The sequence below is a fragment of the Homalodisca vitripennis genome, chromosome 3, assembly GCF_021130785.1.
Source record: "Homalodisca vitripennis isolate AUS2020 chromosome 3, UT_GWSS_2.1, whole genome shotgun sequence".
NCBI lineage: Eukaryota > Metazoa > Arthropoda > Insecta > Hemiptera > Cicadellidae > Homalodisca > Homalodisca vitripennis.
In genome coordinates this window covers 176,511,815-176,534,477 of record NC_060209.1, presented here as the reverse complement: position 1 = coordinate 176,534,477, position 22,663 = coordinate 176,511,815, and the positions used below count along the sequence as shown (strand labels likewise).

The following is a 22,663-nucleotide window of genomic DNA, read 5'->3' as shown; positions in this document are numbered from 1 at the left end:
CACATGGGGTACTTTACTATTTGAGTATTTTAAGTTTAGATATTGTGTTGAATGGGGGCATGGGTAGTACATGTTTGCCAAAAACTCAGTATTTATCTCTTTTACTTTTTTCATGAATTAAGATGCAAGTTAAAAAATCACTCTGAAGACAATAAAGTATTTTGAAAAGATATAAAAAAGAATTAGGGAGTTTGAGATCCCCCCATGGGGGTGGGGGGGTTTTGGTTGCCCTTCTAGAGTTTCTCCAATGGCAACCAATTGCAGAAGACACTGCAATGATGTCCAAAGATATAACAATATTCACATCTGGCATCTGTGTTTAAATCACTTGTTAAGCCCATTCTACAATGCACGGGCTAGCATGTCTGGATGTTTGCTACCTATGTTCCAAAAGATATCCTTGCTTATCAAATGAGACCATTCAAACTACAAGTCCAAAGCCACCCATGGCTAACAATCACTCATCGAGTGATCTTTTTTGAAATTTGGTAGGACTTTCAATTTGCGCATATAAACTGCCTAGAGATTGCTTCTCTGTAGATGAAGTCATTTTTCATTATGTCACCATCAGTCATTGCCAGGACCTCAACTGTGTTTTATTTAACCTAAAATAAGTACTGAATCTTTTATCATCAGCATCAAGGTCACACATGAAGTGATGGTATTCACTATAACTCTTTCTTTTCTTATTGATTGAATGCATCCACTTGTTTCTTGATGTTAAATAAAACCACAAAACAAGTTATCATCACTACTGCTGCTGCTATCATCAAACCGAGGTAAGCCACAAAAAAAAGTCTAAATTCACACCACAAGAACGTCGGTTCTGACATCTTTTCATATACTGTCCATAAATCATGACTAGTTTAAAGAAAAGTCCAGAGACAACAGTGGCAGCTGTGCGAATTTGCTGTGGCTAGTGTGATAGGCATAGCGTACATTCAGACACAAAGCCATGTGCAGTGTGAAGTGGCCTTTACGAAAGCCTGAGAAGGTGCTACAGAGTGCTTACAAGTTGATCATCTCTAGTATATCGCTTTTGTGATCAACTGAATGAATGTATCAACCTTCGTGATTTGTTCACCACATATAATGAGTGACTTGAGTTGTAAAAGACAGTTCTGTAACACAGACATCTGATTATTGGTGGGAAAAGATAATTATAATCTGATGTGATCAATACTAATTCTTTATTAACACAAACCGTCATTAACTTATCATTATTCAAGATTTTTACTAATACGCAGTGGTATGACATGGATTTAAATGGATATTTGTTTCATCTAGTTTACTATAAATAATTGTTTAAGCTATACATCAACCATTTTAATTACATCAAAGAAGTAGTGTCAGAGCTTAAAGTTAATTTTTTAATTTTGGAATTGAAATTTTTTCGTCAAAAGTATTTTGTTGGAAAATGTGCTTACACTTCTTACATTTATTTTATTCCCATCAGCAACAATAGGCATCTATTTAAAAATAAAAAATTCTAAATTGTGTAATAAATTATAATAGTATAGCTGGTAAATTTTTTTTGTATTTTGTAAAATGTTTGTAACAATATTTTTGAAACTTTTTCTGGCTGTTTATTCAAAAACTTAAAAGAATACGCTTAGAAATAGGAGTAATTATTTTTTTTTATGAATGTAGCTACTTTAAATACTGTATAAATGTATTTATGAGGAATTGTATATTGTACAATGTATGTATTTATTCTTCTAAGGTAATATACGTTAAAGATTTTACTACGGTAAAAAATTAAAATATTCAGATTGCTGATTTCATGGCAATTTTATATGACTTACTTTAGAAAACAACTTTGTATTCAACTTTTATGTTACCAGATTAGTTGTACAATATTTTATTTTCAATGCAAACTAATGTTTGTTAGTTTTTAGCTATTAGCTTTAGTTATATAATAGTGGCATTTTAAGATTGTTATTTGTTTTAAGCATTTTCTCCATCCCTGATTTAGAAATGTATTCCTTAAGGCGGCCTTTCCTCCTAGTTTTAGTAAAGTAGTCATTAATAGATCATAAATAGCTTTTGCATCCTTTCTGACATATAGTTAATCCTTTTTCCACAGAAAATATTAAGAAAATTAAAAACCAGTAAGCTAATTTAAAAGGGAAACAATATAGGAGTGTATCAAGTTATATTTGTAATAATTTTTAATGTAATAATTTTTGAATCGTAAAAAGATTTGAATTATGAGATGATCTTAACTGTCAATAATCTTTACATTTAAAGTCTTGATGGAACACTTTGTATATCATCATATTATTAAAATTAAAACAACCACAAAATTAACATTGGATGGGAAATAAAGTACAAATTATTTTAGATAAATAATTTAAATAGTACTCATATTTTAATTATGTGGGAATAATTGTACAATGTGAGATAACCCACAACAATATTTAGGGCTCAAATTATTTGCTTTAGTCTATAAAGTTGGATCTGAAAATTTGACAAATAAGATATGGGAATCAAGAGTTAGCACTATCTATACTGTAGGACAACATAAAGATAAAATCTGGTCTAAAAATATCATTCTGTGTCCTTGACACATTTTTGGTTAGCAAGATGATTTTAATAGCTGAATAGACTGACTTTGTTTATAACTGCAACTTTGATCCACTATCATCAGATCTGGTGTTATGGGGCAGTTCCATGAAATATTTATCAAATTCATTGGGAGGCAGACATAATCAATATGCATAAATGTTTATGTGGTGCTTCAATGATAGTCACATTGAACACCATTACAGTCCTAAGCAGTGCGTATTTTGAGTAGTGTTCCGGTACCTCTCTTTGAAGCAGGCCACACATAAAGGTACACGAGACATGGAAGATTTTAGTAATGAATGAATTAAATAATCATACATACAGTCAGGCAGTTTTACTATATATTTATAACTATTACTAGAATTAATACATCACTAGAATTTCAGAGAATGCACTCACATATCTCTTGTATAGCAATTAACTTTTATTTGAAAGCAGTTGTGGTGTAGTTTAGATTATTTTCAAATCTTGCTTATTTCTTAGTTATCTGAAAGTTCATCAATGCTGCTTATTATTCGTCAGGTTTGGGGTCACTACTCTAGTATTTGATTTCAGAAAAATAACATGTATATGTTTACATTTAAAATAGTGAAAGTGTTAAAGGCAATTTCAGTTCCAAAAAGTGGTTAGGTAAAAGTTGAAATTATATCATGTGGCGTGTACAAATGAACTGCTTAATATGCCTTCAGGATGGATAAATGATCATTATATCATATCAGTTGCAATTATATTAATATCATTCTACAATGTAAAAAGTTTTTGAATATTTAAAGCATTGGAAATATAATTGCAGAAAGGAAAATCACGGATTCCTAACTTTTTAAATTGTGAAATGTGCTTAATACTAAAATTTTATTAATAATTGCATTTTGTACTGTTGAAAACAATTTTCCTTCTGTTGCTAGGGTTATTTTATGTATAATGTAGATTTACTTGTACTTTTGTGATATTCATACTTGACATTTTTTAATGAGACAAAACCTTTATTTTTTTGTATATATTGCCTTGTAAATTACTATAATAAATAATTTTCTATTCAATTATAATATATTTATATACAACATTATTGTTTTTATTTTTCCGTTTACCTCCATTAGATTCTTATATACAAGTTTTATTTCCTTTTTTATTATTTTTACTCTTACAGCTTTATTAATAATACTAATAGTTGAAATGAATACTGCAAAAATGTATGTTTTGGAAATGGCATTAGGTTTTTGTGAAATTTTGAACACAACAATGTTGAATAAAATTAATAATAAAAAGATGACTATTATTCCAATAACATGTATTTAATAAATCAAAAATAAATTTTATTTTCAATTGTTTTGATTTTGGTAAGACTACAGTTAGATTGTTGCATAATATAGCTTCTTTACAAATGTATAGAACTTCCGATATGGAAATTTATCTTTGATAGTTAACTGCTTTGCATTATCTATGCATTAGTATTGAGACCTAGTTAGTACTAGTAATGTATCAAATGATTTATACTACCATTTCACTATATTAATATAGTTTAATTTTAAATCGTAAATTATTTTTTTGTATATATTTGTACTCTGTCTGGAGGGCCATGGCCTACGAATGCTACTACAGTTGGATGCCATTACCTTTCTATCTGAGTGCTCTGACTCATCAACTGGTACAGAAACTAGAGCAGCCTACACCAACGTAGTCCGATTGTGGCTGTTACGTTTGATTGCTAATCCCCCTCTATTTCCTGCGCCCAACACTGTTGCTAGTTTCATGTGTATGAAAAATTACTGTCTCAACATTGGAGAACAATTGTTGGTTAGCAGCTATATCACAATACTGTGACAAATGTCATTGGACTGTTTTAGTGTTGGCTGCTTTAGTTCTTTGAATTTTTACTCCATTGGAAACATTTTATAATGCTGAATACACGAAGAAAATTTAGTAAAGTAATTTAAACCAGGCGCAAATATGGTGTTACTGTAATGGAATAATGATTTGAATATTATTTTGTGCTTTTAAATATTAGTTTCACTAATAATATAGCTATGGTGGGAATTCATTTAATGTGAATGTTGAATTAGCTGCATTTTGCCCTCTCCGCTTCGTGCAGCATCTGAGATCTGATACAATCACAGACGTGACTCATGAAGCGATCCATCAAGACCTATAGGCAATGCTATACTTAGTACTTGCCATGTTTTCAGTATTCAAAATATACTATCAGCAACACGAGTTCTCAGTTGTTTTTGTGTTGTATCAATTCTGAGACCCTAGAGTACAGAGTCTGTAGTATTATAGCCAAAAACCATCCAGTGAAATCTAGATGGAGAGGTGTTCTCATTATCTCATCGCAATGTTGAAATGACACAACATGAAAATAACTAGGGCTCATTGTGTTACCGGAAGTATGTTTTAACTTAAATACTGAAATCATTATTCAGGATTTGGGGAAGGTCATATACTACAACCCGTCAGACAGAGTAAAATTATATGGAATTTTATCAACACTTTATTGAGCGCTTCAAAATATTAAATTTTTATGAGGTGAACTGTTTGTGACTTTTATTCAAAACAACAAAATGCAGAGTGTTAAAAGAATTCCATAAAGGGCTTAAAATACACTTTGTAGCATGATCAGTGACTGCTGAACATACCTAAATTAAGTTAAACATATTAAAACACTACTTAAAATATGTGTGTTATTTTAGGGATGTCAGGTAACTTATATTCCATCCTCAGTCTAATTGTTATTAGTAGTATACTTTGGCCGTTCCTGGGACAACGCACCCGATACCGGATCTGGGACAAACCGTGTGAGACCGAATCTGGGACAGAATTTTTTAGAGAGCGACTAAGAGTGTGAGTACGGGTAGTCAGAACCGCATAAACATAATTTGACGTTCATAAACGTAATTTGACGTTCATAAACGTAATTTGACGTTTAAGTATAAACGTAGTTTGACGTTCATAAACGTAGTTTGACGTTCATAAACGTAATTTGACGTTTAAGTATAAACGTAATTTGACGTTTAAGTATAAACGTAATTTGACGTTTATACTTAAACGTAATTTGACGTTCATAAACGTAATTTGACGTTCATAAACGTAATTTGACGTCCATAAACGTAATTTGACGTTCATAAACGTAATTTGACGTTTAAGTATAAACGTAATTTGACGTTTAAGTATAAACGTAATTTGACGTTCTAAAACGTAATTTGACGTTTATGCGGTTCTGACTACCCATACTCACACTCTTAGTCGCTCTCTAAAAATTCTGTCCCAGATTCGGTCTCGCACGGTTTGTCCCAGATCCGGTCTCGGGTGCGTTGTCCCAGGAACGGCCAAAGTATACTACTCATGTGGTATGTCATTTTTATCTAATCATCTAAAAATAATCTCTAGAATTGAAGAAATTGTGAAAACTTTCGTTTGATCTGTAATGGCTTAAGAATTACCAGATTGTTTGAGATGTCTAAATTTTATGGTTTTATGGAGGAAAACAGAATTTAGATGATTTAACTAAATATTGAAAAGTGTTGTAGTGGATTTCCAGACTTAATGGATACCAACCACTTTAGTCACTGATTAAAAACAAAGTTGTTTTTAAGTCCAAAACAGCAGTGCAGACATTTGGAAGTTTATAGGTCATGTTAAATAAATTTAAAAATTTTGGCTTATTAGCCAGTATGGAACTTTTTGAAAACCTTGTGTGTATCTGATATTTGTTGTGATGAAAACAGCTTAGTCTGTATTATGAAGTATTCTTTGGATAAACTTACGTTTTACATACTCTAGCTTAAACTAGTGAATACATAATTTAAGCTTTGTGTACTGCAACTTTGTGCATACTATATGTTGGTTGTTTTGTTGGTTTCCCGAGTAACTTTCTTGTATTTACTATTTTATGAAGCATGTGCTGCCCCATGTGCGCCTTAATGTTATGGTACGTGCTTCGCTTGCAGATGACTTGCTTGCTTGCAGATGACTTGCTTGCTTGCAGCTGACTTGCTTGCTTTACCGCATGTTGAATTTGCTGCTCTTCACAGTGATCACTTTGAATGTCTTTGGCTTTGTGTTCGATGTTGACTTTCTTTGTCATGTTGCATGCTTAGCAAGATTCAAGAGCGTTTGTTTGGAATAGGGTTGTTTAACTACAGGTAAGTCGGTTTATTTGATGACATTGTGTACTATAAGTTTGCACTATACTAATAAACACTTACAGTCGTCCCAGTTGTGCATCAATAGATATTGTCAACATTTTGTATCAAAACATCAAGTGAACTAAGAATGGTAAAGTGGTTAATTTTTAAATGATGGCTGAATGGAAGTTTTTCTTCTAAAAGAGTGATTATTTCGTAAAAACTACTTTGATAGAACTTAGTATGTTAACCTTGCCAATTAAATGATTTTGAGTGCTGAATATCACATTATCTTTTGTTAAACAGGTCAAGTCAGTTTAAAATTCTATACATTTTTCAATTATTATTATTTTTTGTGTGTGAATCACTTGCTTTATTTGTGAGATTCCTCAACAAGAAGGTTCCTGCTCCAAAACTTTAGTTACTATTTCATCAGTGTATTAAACAGCAAATATTTTACATCATACTTTGTTTCCTCTTAAAATAAATAGCAAATAAAATATTAAATTTAGCTAGTTTAATAGAATTTGACGTATTGAAGGCTTTTCCTCCTCTTTGGTTTTATAAGTTTTTAGTGTAAAATGTACTCAAATATAAAACGCTATAATATGCTAATTATAATAGACAACAAATCTGTATTTGTAGAGTTATAATTGGCTTTAATAAAAAAACTAGCTACGACTATTGAAACCCAGGAGGATTTAAGCTGAATTGATCCTAGTCTCTTATGCACATTTTTTGAGATTATATGTCTATAGCAGCCACAAAACAACATGACACTATTATGTACTTAAATTCCTGCCAAATTTAAGTTCTGACTTGAGGCAATTTTTTTTATTTTTTCATTTCTGAGTTTTTATTTAATCATCTATTTTTATTCAGGTTAAAATTGAATCCCTAACAGAGGAAATCTCTCAGAAAGTTATCTTTAAAAAGTTTATAAAATCTAACTAGGAAGATAGGTTTTTTGGAAGGAATATATTTAAAAAAATTGCAGTAGTTCTTGAGAAGATTGAGTAAAATTTAAACTGATAATAGTGAATTGTAGTCTGTAGAGTATGTGTATGCTACATACTCTTCTTAATGCTACACAAGTCAATGCTATGATTTTCCAAGAACGGACTTTTGACAAGGTTATAATTTCACTCAAAAAGCTGTTGCAATGGTAAAAATTGTTACATGAGATTTTAAACAGCTGCTGGCACAGTCCAACAAATTCAGCAGTTGACAGGATGGCTTACCAAAAATAAAATATTCCAATATCAGGAGGTCTGCTAAGTTTTACTCAACGTGTAAAACTGACAAATATTTGGTTACAATATCCTCCTTTGAATTTTCTGTGATGACAAAATTCATTATACATAGGACAGCCAGCAGGGATAAATAAATCTGTCCATACAAAAGTTTTCAAATTTAAAAAAATTTCATCAACGCTTATCATATCATTAATATACAACAAAGTAGATAATAATAAATGTTGTATGAAATCAGTATCTTTCATTTGTAAATGCAACTTTAATTCATGTTTATCAGCCCCTGGACTAGTATTTTTTTTTTTAACTGACAAAGGTTCGCTTAAATAAAAAAAAGAATTGTTAAGGTTACTTACCCTTTTATCATAAAACTTTAATGACGTAAATGATCTAATCCTCAGTGACTATAAAATAACAGCACTATTCTTGGTGATCCCAAGAGGTAGTAATGCAATTGTGAATAATTAATAACATTCTTCACTAGTGATCCAGTAGGTGAGCTTCGGCTGATACTGTACGTTTTATATATATCATCAAACAACAAATGCTTGTCCAAAACCAGCCAGCCAACAGTATTTTCACTGATAGAGTAGCATTCTGATAACTAAATGTAATTGTTAAAATCAGTGAGATATCCATGTTTGGATTGTTTTTGGTGAAATCAGCGTGATCTAGCACAAAGCGTCCAAACAATTTGTTTTACATTTTAGTCTAGGAACTGAGAGTAAATTTGCATTGTATAGCACATAACCTAGTTTTACTTTTAATCAATAGAGAACTTTGCGTAAAAAAACATTGATCGTCAGCTGCTAGTTTTGGTAGAGGTCAAAACAGAATTGTATCAAAAGTTTTAAAATAAAAATGATAATTTTTTCTTAGCTTGACACACTTTAAAAATCAGTCAACAGAAGCATAAATAAATGCTAAGTAAATTTTCTGACCATGATACAATAACTATTTGTGTGTTTAACTGTTGGTTTTAAGTTTATCAAGTTAGGAAACATAAATCAGGGAGAAAATGTAATTTTATATTTTTAACACATTTAATACCCTCCCATTTTGTCATTCACCAAAACTAGCATGTCTGATGCTGTCGAATACTTTCTTAAGAAAAATGTCTATAAATTTCAAGAAAAACCAGATTGTTTGTTTATAGAGTGCAAATTTGGTCTTGGTTTCTGGACTAGTATGTGTGGTTGAACCAAGTTTAGTAATAGTGTGGAACGAGTACTCCTTTTGGTACCCAGCTAGCACCCATGTACTCTGAAGAAGGAAAACCAATCGGCATGATTGCCATGTTAGCTTAGTTGTAGCAAGCTACTTTGTTAAGTATATAATTGTAGCTAGCTGCCTTTTAGTAGTTTAGTCAACACTCCTAAGAATCATGGCGTAGCTAGTTTATAGAGAAACATTCAAGATATGTTTACTTAAAATTTGAATGATGTTATACAAGAATAGGATATTCTGAGTTAGAGATAGTGCAGGTTTAAATTTTGTCTTTGACTTGTAGCACTTTTCATCAATACTGCTGCTCGATTTTCTTCCTTATTCTTTTAGAAAAGGTCCTGTACAGACCTGAGGTCTATGGAAAAGGCAGAATAAGGTAGAAAGAGAGTCCAACTGCTTAGAAAAATACTTCAAATACTTTATTAAACAAGTGGCTGAACTATGCATATTCAGTGAGAAGATTAGGTGTTTGATAGTTTGCCACAGGTACAATCCCTGTCATGACATGACCAACCAGGCCACTGGCATAAATAGGACTTTTATAGAGAGAGGAATCTGAAATGGACACCATACCGAGGGCTTTATCTAAATTTGAATGAATAAGCTTAGTTCTAATTTAAACATTAACTGTTTCAAACAAGTTAGGTTGTTATTGTATCTAAATTAATTTCATTTTTAGGGCATTAGAGAGCATCCTATCCTCCTCATCACCCCCTTAGTTACGCCACTGAACAAGAACTTTCAGTTCTGTTAGTCACAAAAATTCAGATTTAAGCAAAGTATATATTTTTGTAACACAATTGGAAATGACCATGAAATTTAGAAACTATTCTAACTCTATTCTTCAGAAAAGGTATATTGATACTCACACATACATGTAAAGATCTTTTATCAATTGATTCTATATTTATGCTTCAGTATTCAAATTATTCTAAATATTATTTGAAATGTCTAAAACAAATTTGTTATTTATAAAATTTTATTTTTGTGTATAAAAGATGAGTCTCTTAACATGTGCTTCTCTTGATCTACTTTTTGAGTACAATTGAATAGATTCTACTTGATTTATTGTTTTATGTCTATAAGAATAGTCAGAATAAAGATTGAAAAGGGCCACATTTAAAAGAAAAATATCCATTTTGCCAAAGTTAGAAGAAAGGTAGATTTCTTATGTGGCTGTAATCTTTAAATGTCAAATTGAAGATACAATAGTTTCAAGGTTATTTTGTACAGATTCGCTACAATAACTTTTTAATAAGTTATGCTATTAATAAACCACTTTTAAACATTTGGAAACCCTAAAAAATAGGCAAAGGTATTTAAAAACAGGGGTAAATGTCTAAAACAGTAGTTGTAACAAAGTTCATTTCACCACCTAAGTGGTTTTGTAATACATACTAAAAAAGGTTATTATTTATATATTTTTTAAATCACTTTACATATACTTTATAAGGTTCTTTCACAAATTCTTCTTTCAGATGGTTCTATATTATGATATCATTGACAAATTAACACAAACAGTCCCCAAATAAAGTTATAATCAATTTTATATGGTTTAAAAACTAGTTTAGGATATAATCAATACAATTATGCCTGGTTTTGAGTACCCTCAAGTTGCTGCTACGTAAAAGCTGCATATAGCTTCTCAAAACTTGTGTAGCTACCATGCTAAAACTTTAAAAGTTGTTGAAAAAAATGTATAAAATAGTTGTGAATTACGTTTTTACTTTAAAGACAATAAATATTTAACCAAATAATAGTAAATATCCTTAACACGGAGACATAACATTATCATCTATGCTTAAGATCATATTAACTGAACTAATTTTCTCGTACTGTTACTCACCAAGAACATCTGTTCCTTAACAGAATTGTAGAAGAGGCAGGTTTGAATCTCTTTTAATTCCAGTATGGTTAATCAAAATAACACAATATAATATAAAAGACCAATGTTTGGGTGCAAGAGAATTAGTGGTATGCTCTTTTCTGTTTTCCTCAAAACATGTACCAAGCATGATTTCTATATATAAACGATGCTAAGTTTTATTAAAAACGTCCCTTAAATAATAGTTTGAGCATTAATAATAATTTCTACTATCCGTTTTTGGTTTCTTCCATTCTGAAAAACTTCTTAGATTGGCTAACAAAAGTCGTAACTCGTTTAAGGGGTACATTTAAAAATTACCTTTTACTGTGACCCAAGCCATTTGCACACTGGTATGGGAAATAAGCACTTGTACAATATTACTTTGTGAAAATAAAATATTTCTGGATATAAAGTAAAGTAAAGACGTCTTTTTTTACCAGGCAAAATTAAGGCTAAGAAGCCCTCTCTAACACTTAACCTGGGGACCAACGGTTTAAAGGTGACTTCCGAACCACCACCAATGGCCGGGCAGGTGGGCTACTTGCAAGGGCACGATCGCTCAGTGGTCACCAATCCAAGCAACATCCACGCTCGACATTGCTTAATCTGGTTATCTTGCAATAACCGTTGTACCCACTACATTATGGCATTGGCGATATATGGACATAACAGAATAACACCTGGGGATCTAGGATTTCCAATCAGTCTTATCGAGCTAACCAATCTTTGTCATCATTTGGGAATGTACATCTTTATATATAAAACAGACATATTCCACTATAATTTTTGCACTTCTGAATTAACTGTTACTGCACATAGTTTTACAAAGTGTTTTGCAAAATAATTAATCAAACTCATATTCAGTTGTTTCACGTCAAAAACTAACAAAAAATCCATTGCAAGTTTTTATATTTATCACTACTCTTGTTTCTTATTACTTACCACTTATCAAATATCTCCATTTCAGTTCAAAGTTAAACAATACTATACACATCACTGTACAGATTAAAAACAAAAATAGATATTTTACAAAGCATGTTTAGTAATGTGTGTGTTTTTGTTTGTGTGATTAACATAACACATTTTTCACAGCAATCTCTTGGAAAAAACATCGGACGGCATCATCCGGGCAGCTAGGAATGGAGATCTGAAAATGGTAAGTGCTGATTTTCTGAATCCAGTGCTTATTAGTTCTTGTAGCAGTTCTTTATTCTGGGCAAAGATTAAATTCCCGTCTATTGAATTTTTTAACGATGAAAACAGAATCAATATTGAAGTTAGCTCTTTTAATTCATCTTTTAATTGGTCTTTAAGAATTCTTTTATTTCCCCCTTTCTCTCAAAATAGGTGGCAAATTGGAAACAACAGCACCTATCTTCCAACCTATCAAATGAGAACACAATCTCTTTTAAAAATAATTAGTTCTTATGATTCCACATTGTGAAAGTGGTCACTAACGGTACTTAAATATGAACTATACATAGTTTAATACAAATCTTTTAAACCTTTTAATTCATTGAATTTGGTTTTATTTTTAATAAAAATAGAAAGAGAGAGGTTTATATTATTTCCATCCCATTTGTTTTCTGAATTTTTACATTTGTGGCATTTGGTTTCATGGGTTAGGATTAAATTTAATCTCATATCTCCTATATCATAGAAATGATTAAAATATAGAGGACTCCCTGAACACAGTTGCAATCCTTTGGCTAGACCTAGGAACTACCATTTACAGGATCTATTGCAACACGATTTAAATTCTGTTCCTATTTACTACTATTACTGAGACATAGGTTTGATTGTCTGTCAGCCATCTGTAGAAGTTATGAATATAAAATTTGATATAAACAATTTAGTTGTGATTATATAATATTAATAACCAAACTCACTTGGGGTTTCTCCAGAATTTTAACTAAGTCTAAACACAAGTTTCATTACCTATAAACGTTGTAAGTTCCATTGAAAAATCTCATGCATTCAAGGAGCATGCAATAGTAAGAATCCATAAGTTAAGTAAAATTATGGTAAATATATGTTTCCTTAACACTAACTAAAAAGGCATACTTTGTAAAAGGCAGATAGCCAGATTAATATACCCTTTATTATTATTTTAAAGTTGTTTATAGTATAGTATTTAATTTATTTCAAACATTACAGACTGCATTGATCAAACTGGTTGTATGAGGGCACTACAGTAATATGAAGTAAACATTTGTCACAAATGTAAATGCCTGTTTATCTAATACAAAAAGACTGTTAGACCTGCTGTATGTTATTTAGTTCAGTTGTGCATCTTTAAATTTAGTGGACTTTAATCGGAACTGGAAAAGTGGGAATAATGCTTATATTATTATAGACTAAGAGTGGAGACCCTACCACATTGTATAAGCATGAAACATGATTTATTTTAATTTATAGAAGAATTTGACCTAAAAAAGACATTGATCATAAGCCATTTTGAAATGAAAATTTTCTCAGATCATATTTTAAGCTTAATACACTTAAAACAGTCTATCAAACAATTAGGTAAAGAGATTTAGTTGCCACATCAGCCAGATTAATGTAAACCACTGTAGACCACTTTTTATACAGATCAGGATTCTTGCACTAATTAATCTATACATATTTCATATCTTACTATTTGTAAAAACTAATTTACACTCCTTTTTTACCAGACAGGATATACATTCGCACATCACCAGATATAAAACAAAGCTTGAAATTCCACAACACCACCTAGCAAAACTAGGTACCTTTTTCAAAATAAATATCTCAAAATTTGATAATAAACTTCCTAATATTGCTCACATACCATCTTTTCATAATTTTAAACAAAATACTCTTGACTGATTAATTAATCACTCATTACTCAATAATTGAGTATCTAGAATACAATATCTGTATTGGTTTTCTGAATTCTAACTGGTTTAGTTCAATTAAGAAACAAATTATTGATAACTGTTTTGTGTTTTAATTTTCTTAATATTTTAAGTAATATAACCTGTAATGCTCACATTATTAGTAACATTAGTATATTTGTAGTTTTTAATTTATTGACAATTCCTATTCTTGTAAATAATCAATAGCAATAAAATTCTTGATTCTTTACATACTCTCCAATTTCTACCTGCATCAAAAGTAACTCAGCTGATGACAAATTTATTTTGTAGGCGAAATTCCTTTATCAATTTTAAGAAAAGCTAGGTTGTTTGCTTATGCAATGATAATTGGCTAGCACCTCCTTGCCTACTTAGGTTAAATCATACATGTAGTACAAGTCATAGCGCAATGTATTGTACTTGTTCTGTCTGTAGCTGAAGGAGCTGCATGGACAGGGGTTCTCACTTCTGTCCATCGATGCTAGTGGTCAGACTGCTCTTCATCACGGTGCAAGATTCGGACACAAGGACATCGTAAAGTACCTCATCGCTTGTGCCCCCTCCTCCATACTCAACATGGCCGATAATGACAAGTCAGTATCTCACTAAGTCAGTAAGGTCTTAAATCTCTGTATTTCAAGTGGTATACTTGGGTAATTGTACCATTGTTATTAATACTCATATGTTCTTATTGTTAATAATTACAATCTTCATTATGCCAAAGTCATATTTTCAAAGTTAAAGACTTATACATCTGGGCTGGCTTTTTTCACCATAGAGAACTGTCCTCAACATAGGAATGGCATTGAGTGTGGTATTTACTTGCTTTTTAGGTGGAATGGTTAATGAAACCTATATTGACACAAACAACATATTTTTTAAAGACATTGAGGGCTGGTTTGGTTATCTTGAGATCAGGTTCTCTGATGTGATTCAGAAACATGCTCTAATGGAATATTTAATCTTTTAATGACCCATCAACATGGAATGGACATAGAAAGATCAACTATCACAGTGATTGTAAAATATTTGAACTTATCATTTACAATCAAGAATGAAGCTTTGTAACAACTATTATACTGGACTACAGTGAGACTTCATATTGCCTGGGCCATGATCTAATAATGCACAAACTAGACAAAATGAGTACAAAAGATCGAGCTGGATCTTGGTTCAAGAACTACCTTAAGGGAAGAACACAAATTGTTGAACTGAGACAAACATACCTTGGGACAACACAAGAGGTAAAGTCCAAACCCCTTCCAACTACTCGAGGCATACCTCAAGGCTCTGTATTTGGCCCTGTTATTTTTATTTTACTGACAAATTATATACCACAGTATCTTGAAGAACACTGCAGACTACTGATGCTCACTGATGATACAACCATGTAGAAACCATGTAGAAAGTCTTGACATAGAAGGACACAGTGAAGAACTTATCTGTGAGATGGCTGGGATAAAATTTCTTTCCGATAAAGATTTACCTCTTCTTATTCTTGGAATTTATCGTCCGCCCAGCACTCCTATACTTGATGCTCTGGCACTGATCGGGAATGCGCTTGACAAAATTCTTTGTGGTGACAATAGTGTTGTAGTTATTGTTGGAGACCTAAATGCTAACAGCTTGGACCCAACAAATAACGATACAATAAGGTTGCAAGAATTTTTAACATCATACGACATCCATAGGGTTGAACTGCCACCCACAAGAGTGACCCCAACCTCAATTTCTTCCATTGATGTAGTCTGCATCAATACTAATATGGACAGAGTCAAAGTTGATGTGGTGAATACCTGCATATCTGACCATACTGGGCAGCTAACTACCATTTCAATTCCTTCCAAAATTAAAAAGCCGTCAACTTCAATTCGCAGACACTTTAATACAAGAAATCTGACAAACCTCAAACAAATACTGGATGCTCAAACTTGGGAAATTGTATTTCAAGCTGTTCATGCCCAAACTGCATATAAATACTTTAGCGAAATATTAGCAGATGCTTTAAATATAGCCTGTCCTCCTGTATCATCACACAACAGACCTTTAAGAACTCCTAAACCAGATAGGCACAATCTTGAAGCTGAAGAATTAAGAAAACAGTTTATTGAAGCTCAAGAACTGTATGTTTTAAATGGGAATGAGGCTGATCGGCTTGAGATGATACAACGAAAGAAGACCTATAACTTGAAACTTCGCAGCTTAAGAAGGCAAGCTAATGAGTATTTTGTAGCACAATCAACGAACAAAACCAAAGCTATATGGAAAGTTGTGAACAGTGAGAGGATGTCAAGAAAAGATATTGGTGAAATGAAGTGGAAGATAAATACTGAAGGAGGGACAACTGAAGAGCCTAGAAAAGTGGCTGAGCTCTTTAATGAATATTATACAAGTATAGCCGGAGAGACCTTAAAAGTGAATTGTCTTCATCAGTCTTCCTCTTATGCTCTACATCTAGCTCAACCTGACCACCCTCTTTCAACGTTTCAGCCTACTACTGGGGAAGAAATTCTCAAGATAATCAACTCAATGAAGACCTCATCTGCAGCTGGAATTGATGACATCACTTCACAACTTTTCAAATTCGGTGCTTCTGAATTAACTCATCCTCTAACAGACGTTGTAAATAAATCTCTATCTCAAGGAATTTTCCCAAACGAGCTCAAAATTTCCAAAACATATCCACTACACAAACAAGGAAAGAAACACGAAATGAAAAACTTCAGGCCAATTTCCTTATTACCTACAGCCTCAAAAGTTATTGAGAAAGTTATACAGGGAGCGGCAAAATGATCTGACGGTTTTCGCTGCTGCGCTGTCAAGCGAGTGAGTTGTGGGGGGTGGTGGGGATAGGGGCGTGGCTGAGCCTACGTGCGGACATTTTTAGTAGCCATGGAGTGGTGGACGGCTGAGCACCGTGCGTTCGTTGTGGAAGCATTTTTTAAAAGTGGCGATAGTGTTGTTGCTTTTCAGCGGCAGTTCCACAGACGTTTTAATGTGGCTCCAAGAGGGAAAGTGCCAACTCGAAACACCATTTTGCTGGGTGAGTAACTTTAGAGCTACCGGTTCAGCTTTAAAACGAAAATCAACAAGCCGTCCAAGGTCAGCTCGGAAGCCAGAGAACGTCGAGAAAGTGAGAGGAGCTGTGGAAGCCAGTCCTCGGCGGCCTCTACGTAAACAAGCTGCAGCTCTGCAGATGTCTGACCGCTCGGTAAGAAGAATATTAAGGTACCACCTGCACTTTCATCCGTTACAAAATGGCTATCGTGCAACATTTGAAGCCCAGTGATTATGCAAAACGTATTAAATTTTCAGAGCAAATGATTGATTTGCTTACAGATGAAAAAATTCTCATTATGAGCGACGAAGCTCATTTTCATTTGAATGGTTATGTTAATAAACAGAATTTCCGATATTGGTCAGAAAACAATCCAGAAGAACTGCATGAACGACCTCTTCACAGTCCCAAGGTCACTGTGTGGTGTGGCGTAACAAAAAATTGTGTTATAGGCCCATACTTTTTTGAAGAGAACGGTCTAACTGTAACCGTCAATTCACAACGATACCTGACTATGTTGAAAAACTTCCTGATCCCGGAAAATACTCATAAATCGCTTCAACCGCCACAGAATTTGGTTCCAGCAGGATGGGGAAACTGCCCACACAGCCAATGTGGTAATAAACTTCTTAAGAAGCAAGTTTTGTGCCGAGTCATCTCGCGTTTCGGAGACATTGCGTGGCCACCTCGCTCCCTGGATCTCAGCATCTGTGACTTGTTCTTGTGGGGACTGCTGAAATCTAGAGTATACACAAACAAACCCCGCACATTGGATGAACTGAAGGAAACCATACGCCAAGAAATAGCCAACCTCTCTCCTGAAATGTTAGGGAAAGTGTTTGACAATTTCAGTGCAAGATTGGAAGAATGCATCGCCAAAGACGGACATCATTTTAAAGACGTTATATTCAAATCTTAAACAGATCAACTCGCCCTTTTTTGGTTATTTTTATAAATTTTCATAAATACCAATCTGAAATCTGCAACAAAACGCTTTGTACCACTTTAAACGATTGAGTTGTTTACATTATAAAACCGTCAGATCATTTTGCCGCTCCCTGTATTAATACGACTTTTTCATCACCTACAACTGAATAATCTTTTACCTGCTGGACAGCATGGCTTTTTACCAGAAAAATCAACATTGACTGCTCTTACAGAACTTGTAGAAAAAATTATTGACTGCATCGAAGCTGGAAACACGGTTAATAGCACATTTTTGGATCTTAGCAAAGCATTTGATTGCCTTGACCACAGTTTAATTTTAACAAAACTTGACAGGCTAGGAATCAAAGACACTGCACTTCAATGGTTTCATAGCTATCTAAGTGAACGAAGACAAATAGTAGAACTGAAACAGACTATTAATGGAAGAACAGTAAATATAAAATCTGCTTCACGAGAAGTAAAAAGAGGAGTCCCCCAAGGGTCTGTGTTGGGACCAGTCTTGTTCGTTCTGTTCACTTGCGACCTCTCCACATTCATGGAACCTTACAGTCAGACAATCATGTATGCTGATGACACTGTGCTGCTATCCAACAACAAATCAGCTGAGGCTTTAGAAATAGCCTCATACATATCTGTCAGCATGGCTCATGATTACTGTATAGCAAACGACTTGGTCTTTAACGAAGAGAAGACAACACAGATGATTTTGGGTAAGCACAAGAACAAAGTCTCTGGAACACCCAAGATCGCAACTGTTGAACAAACGAAGCACCTTGGAATGATTCTTGACGACAAACTTTCATGGGACAGCCACATTGATTCTCTTTGCTTAAAACTCAACACCGCTTTGTATGTACTGAGAAGAACCACGGCAGTGAGTACAGAATTGACTACAAAGACAGTCTATCACTCGCTCTTTGAGTCTCATGTTAGATATGGAGTGATTCTATGGGGCAGCTCGTCCTCAAAGAACCTTCAGCGGATCCTACTCATTCAAAAGCGAGCAGTAAGAATCATGGCTTCCCTCCAACATCAAGATAGTTGTAGAGAGGTATTTAAAACACTAAGAATATTGACAGTTGTGGCTATTTATATAATTGAAGTCATTGTACATGCCTCCAAACAAGGACTTACTAGAAATGGTGATCTTCATGGCCTGCAAACAAGACATGCTCAAGACTTCAGCCTGGCAATACACAGGACATCTCTATTTTCCAAAAAACCATCATATGCAGGAGCGAAACTCTATAATCTACTCCCACCTAAGCTGAAAGAAGACAATCCTGAAATTCTAAAACGAAGCCTGAAGACCTGGTTGCTGAGAGAATCAATCTACAGCCTGGAAGAATTTGTGACATGCTGTAGATCCCAAGGAGAGACATGACCTTATGTATTACTTAGATTTAATTTTTTTATTTGTTTTATCGATTGTTGACCCTTATTCTGTACTTGATGTTCACGAATAAAGCCTACTGATTGATTGATTGATTGATTGAACCCTGCTGCTGCTGGAAAGTTGAAAAAAGCATTAGCAATCACTCATTTGTTTCACTTAACATGGTCTATCAACTCTGCCAAAACATGACAGCAGTGAACACTAGTAAAAATAAACAACTAGTATATGGAAAAAAATGAAATCCTAAACATTCCGAATGTGAAGATCAAAGAAAGACTAAATTTCTAGGAATCTTAGTAGATTGATACATTCTTGGAACCAACATATTGATTCTCTTTGCAGCAAACTAAATACCAGCTTATATACCTTAAAAAATTAAACATGATTCCTGAAGACACAACTAAGTGATGTATCATGCATTCTTCGAATATAATCTCTGTTATGGCTTTCTCACTTGGGGAAGAACATCTGCAGGAAATCTTTTGAGTTCTACTGCAACAAAAGCAAGCCATTTGAATTCATTCAGGCATTGGCTTCATGGACAGCTACCGGGAGATATTTTCAAAACTAAAAATCATGAAAGTAGTTGTGCTTTACATCCATGAGGTGATACTGCATGTAGACCAAAAAGTACTGCAATGAGGATCGGACATACACAGCTATGACACCAGACACACCTCCAGATACCAGCTGCTTCTCCACCATAGCTCATTGTATGAGAATAAACCCTCATACTGTATAGGTCGGAAGATGCACAACCTACTTTCAGAGAGAATACGAAGCAAAAGCAGAAAAAGTATGAAGACTGCACTAAGTGAAAGGCTTATAAACCATCCATTGTACTCACTGGGCGAATTCTACCAATGGAGGGATATACTTACACATGAAGACTAAAACTTAAAAAATGTCAATTTTTGTTTTCCTTTTTAATTGTATTGATACTACTATGTTCTCTTAAGTTTGTGTAAATAATAATTTTTTTACTTTTACTTAGTACCTCAAGTTCAAGAATCATAGATACTGACATCAATGTTGAAGTTGTTGCTATAGAAAAAATTAACCATCCATTCAATGTACTGACTTAAAGTCAAGTTTTTGACAGTTGCCAATGTGAGTTTAAGAAAATTCATTTTCAACTTGGTTTCTTAGGACTAGCAGAGAGTGATGAGAGTACAGCCCCCTTTCAAATGCATTTACCTCTATGCTTGAGCACATTTATAATTTATTCACTCACCTCATTGCTGATAATGATGTTAATCTCTTTCAGTCAGTAAAATCTATGGGTTAATTCAGTTAAAAAACGGTTATCTTTAAAATGACATTTGTTGGTTCAGGGGGCAAACAGCACTACACAAGGCAGCGGTTACCAAGCGGCGCAGTATCTGCTGTATGTTGGTGGCTGGTGGTGCAGCATTGAACATGACCGACCGAGAGGGCAAGACAGCTCGCCAGTTGGCAATACAGGCAGATGACCAAGACCTTGCTGCATACCTGGAGAGTGAGTAAAGCTCAACATCACTCTTCCTTTATTCAGATATTAATATCATCCTGATTGTAAATATCCTGAAACAGTAATTCAAGAAGGTTGATGTTGAAATATTTTAAAATGTCAAATACCAGGTAAGAATTTGGTAAATTGGTCAGGAGTTGCGTACAGTACCAGTATTTCTTGTGTGTGCAGACTTATCAACGGCGTCTGTGATTGATTATACTGTGAACAGACTGGGGATGATTCAAAACCATGTGAATAAGAAACTGAAAAGGCCCTTAAAAAAGTCAAAATAAAGACTTGCGATGAATAAAAAGGAGATGTTTTTTGAAGATACCAAGATCCTAACAAAGGATTGCTTAGGGTAAGTTGCCGTTTCTGTTGTGTACTAAAAGAGCAATCATTTAAAAATATGCAGAGTTAATTGAAATAACAATTGTGAAAATACAGTATGGTTAATAAAGCAGTTAATTAAATTAATTTAATCGCATGAAATTTAAATTAAATATATAACGGCGTAAACTGCAAGTTAATATCACATTAACTTTGACACAATATGTATTGTGCTAAACTTGCTTGGAGATACCGGCATTGTTGCAACCTACCAGGTTGGACTATTATAATTTGGCTAGCTCAGAAATTAGAGGGTTCCATATTACAAGCCATCATTTAACATTTTAAGAGATTACAATACATTAATTAATTTTGATTACAGCTGTTACTCTAACAATGTACCAAAAGGAATGTGATTATTAAATCGGTATTAATTTTGTCTGACAGTTGGGTACAGACACTATATTTTGTCCTTTAGTGACTGGGGTAAACAATCATTATTAATTTTAACATTAACATTCAATTTTAATATTAACAGTCAATATTACATTTGCAAGAGGTTGCCAGTAAAAATACATGTGCAAATAATTGAATGATAACAAAGGGAAATCAAAATATTTGTTGTAAACAGTAATATTGAATCTAAGTGCAAGCAAACGCTCTCCTAGGGGTTGGTTGGCATAAGTTTGTTTATTCCCATTTCCCAATATTACCATACAAATAGAACTGCTACCTTGAAATTTTGTTCTTCATACAAGTAATGCAACAATCAATTCAGGTAACTGTATTTTCAAGAGACAAGTATTTTTAAAGGATATAAATGTTTATAGATAGGCCTAATATAAAAAAATTAAAAACTTATCATGAATATCAGTTAAACATGAGTTGGTCAACTATCAACATAAATGGTAGAAGCTAAAACGTTAAAATCAATTAGGAAGATAAATTGGTATGAAAATATAAATAATCAAGCAAAATGCATGATTATCTTATCTATGTTGTTTTGTAATTTTACAAAAAATGCTGAAAGCTTTAAAGTGTGTTATGAGCTATTTGAACAGGAATGTTACAAGGTTTTTCCTTATAATTTTCTTAGTAGTCTTGAAAACCATCAGAATAATAGCAAAAAGTAGGTTATGGCTTTTTTAAATTAACCAAATACTGAGTCAATCTGTTATAATGTACGTATTCCATTACTTTATGTACCAAGTCTGGGTAAAAGTGGGTGAAATACACTTTAGAGGATTGTTTAAGATCCTAAACTGTTGTGTTTCGGGTAATTTACATGTTGTATAATGCAACTTCAAATATAATTAAAGAAAAGATTATTTAGAAATGTGGTTATTTAAATTGGATATAAAAGAGTCTATTGCTCACTTAAAATATACCTTCCAGTGAAGGTCATAATAATATACCATGTGCGAGATCATTGATGATGTTACTACCTAAAAAAAGTGTTCGATGTCATAAACCACAAGATGCTTTTGGATAAAGTTGATTATTGTGGTATAAGGAAGAGCAAGT

General features: G+C 33.2%; 1 protein-coding gene across 8 annotated transcripts in view; it reads left to right on the top strand.

Moving 5' to 3' along the window:
- Positions 1-22,663, top strand: part of LOC124357810 (eye-specific diacylglycerol kinase) — a 613,754-nt gene that overhangs the window by 575,650 nt on the left and 15,441 nt on the right. For 5 of the 8 annotated variants that reach the window (XR_006921984.1, XR_006921983.1, XR_006921985.1 and 2 more), the window contains 5 exons: positions 6,663-6,707; positions 12,129-12,192; positions 14,351-14,508; positions 20,652-20,815; positions 20,999-21,170. Coding sequence is in view for 1 of the 8 variants with exons in the window: in XM_046809866.1 (XP_046665822.1) it covers positions 6,663-6,707; positions 12,129-12,192; positions 14,351-14,508; positions 20,652-20,815 (431 nt within the window). In the remaining 7 variants the exon portion in view is untranslated. The remainder of the gene's footprint in view (positions 1-6,662; positions 6,708-12,128; positions 12,193-14,350; positions 14,509-20,651; positions 20,816-20,998; positions 21,171-22,663) is intronic. The other 3 variants (XR_006921980.1, XR_006921982.1, XM_046809866.1) reach the window with 2 other exon arrangements.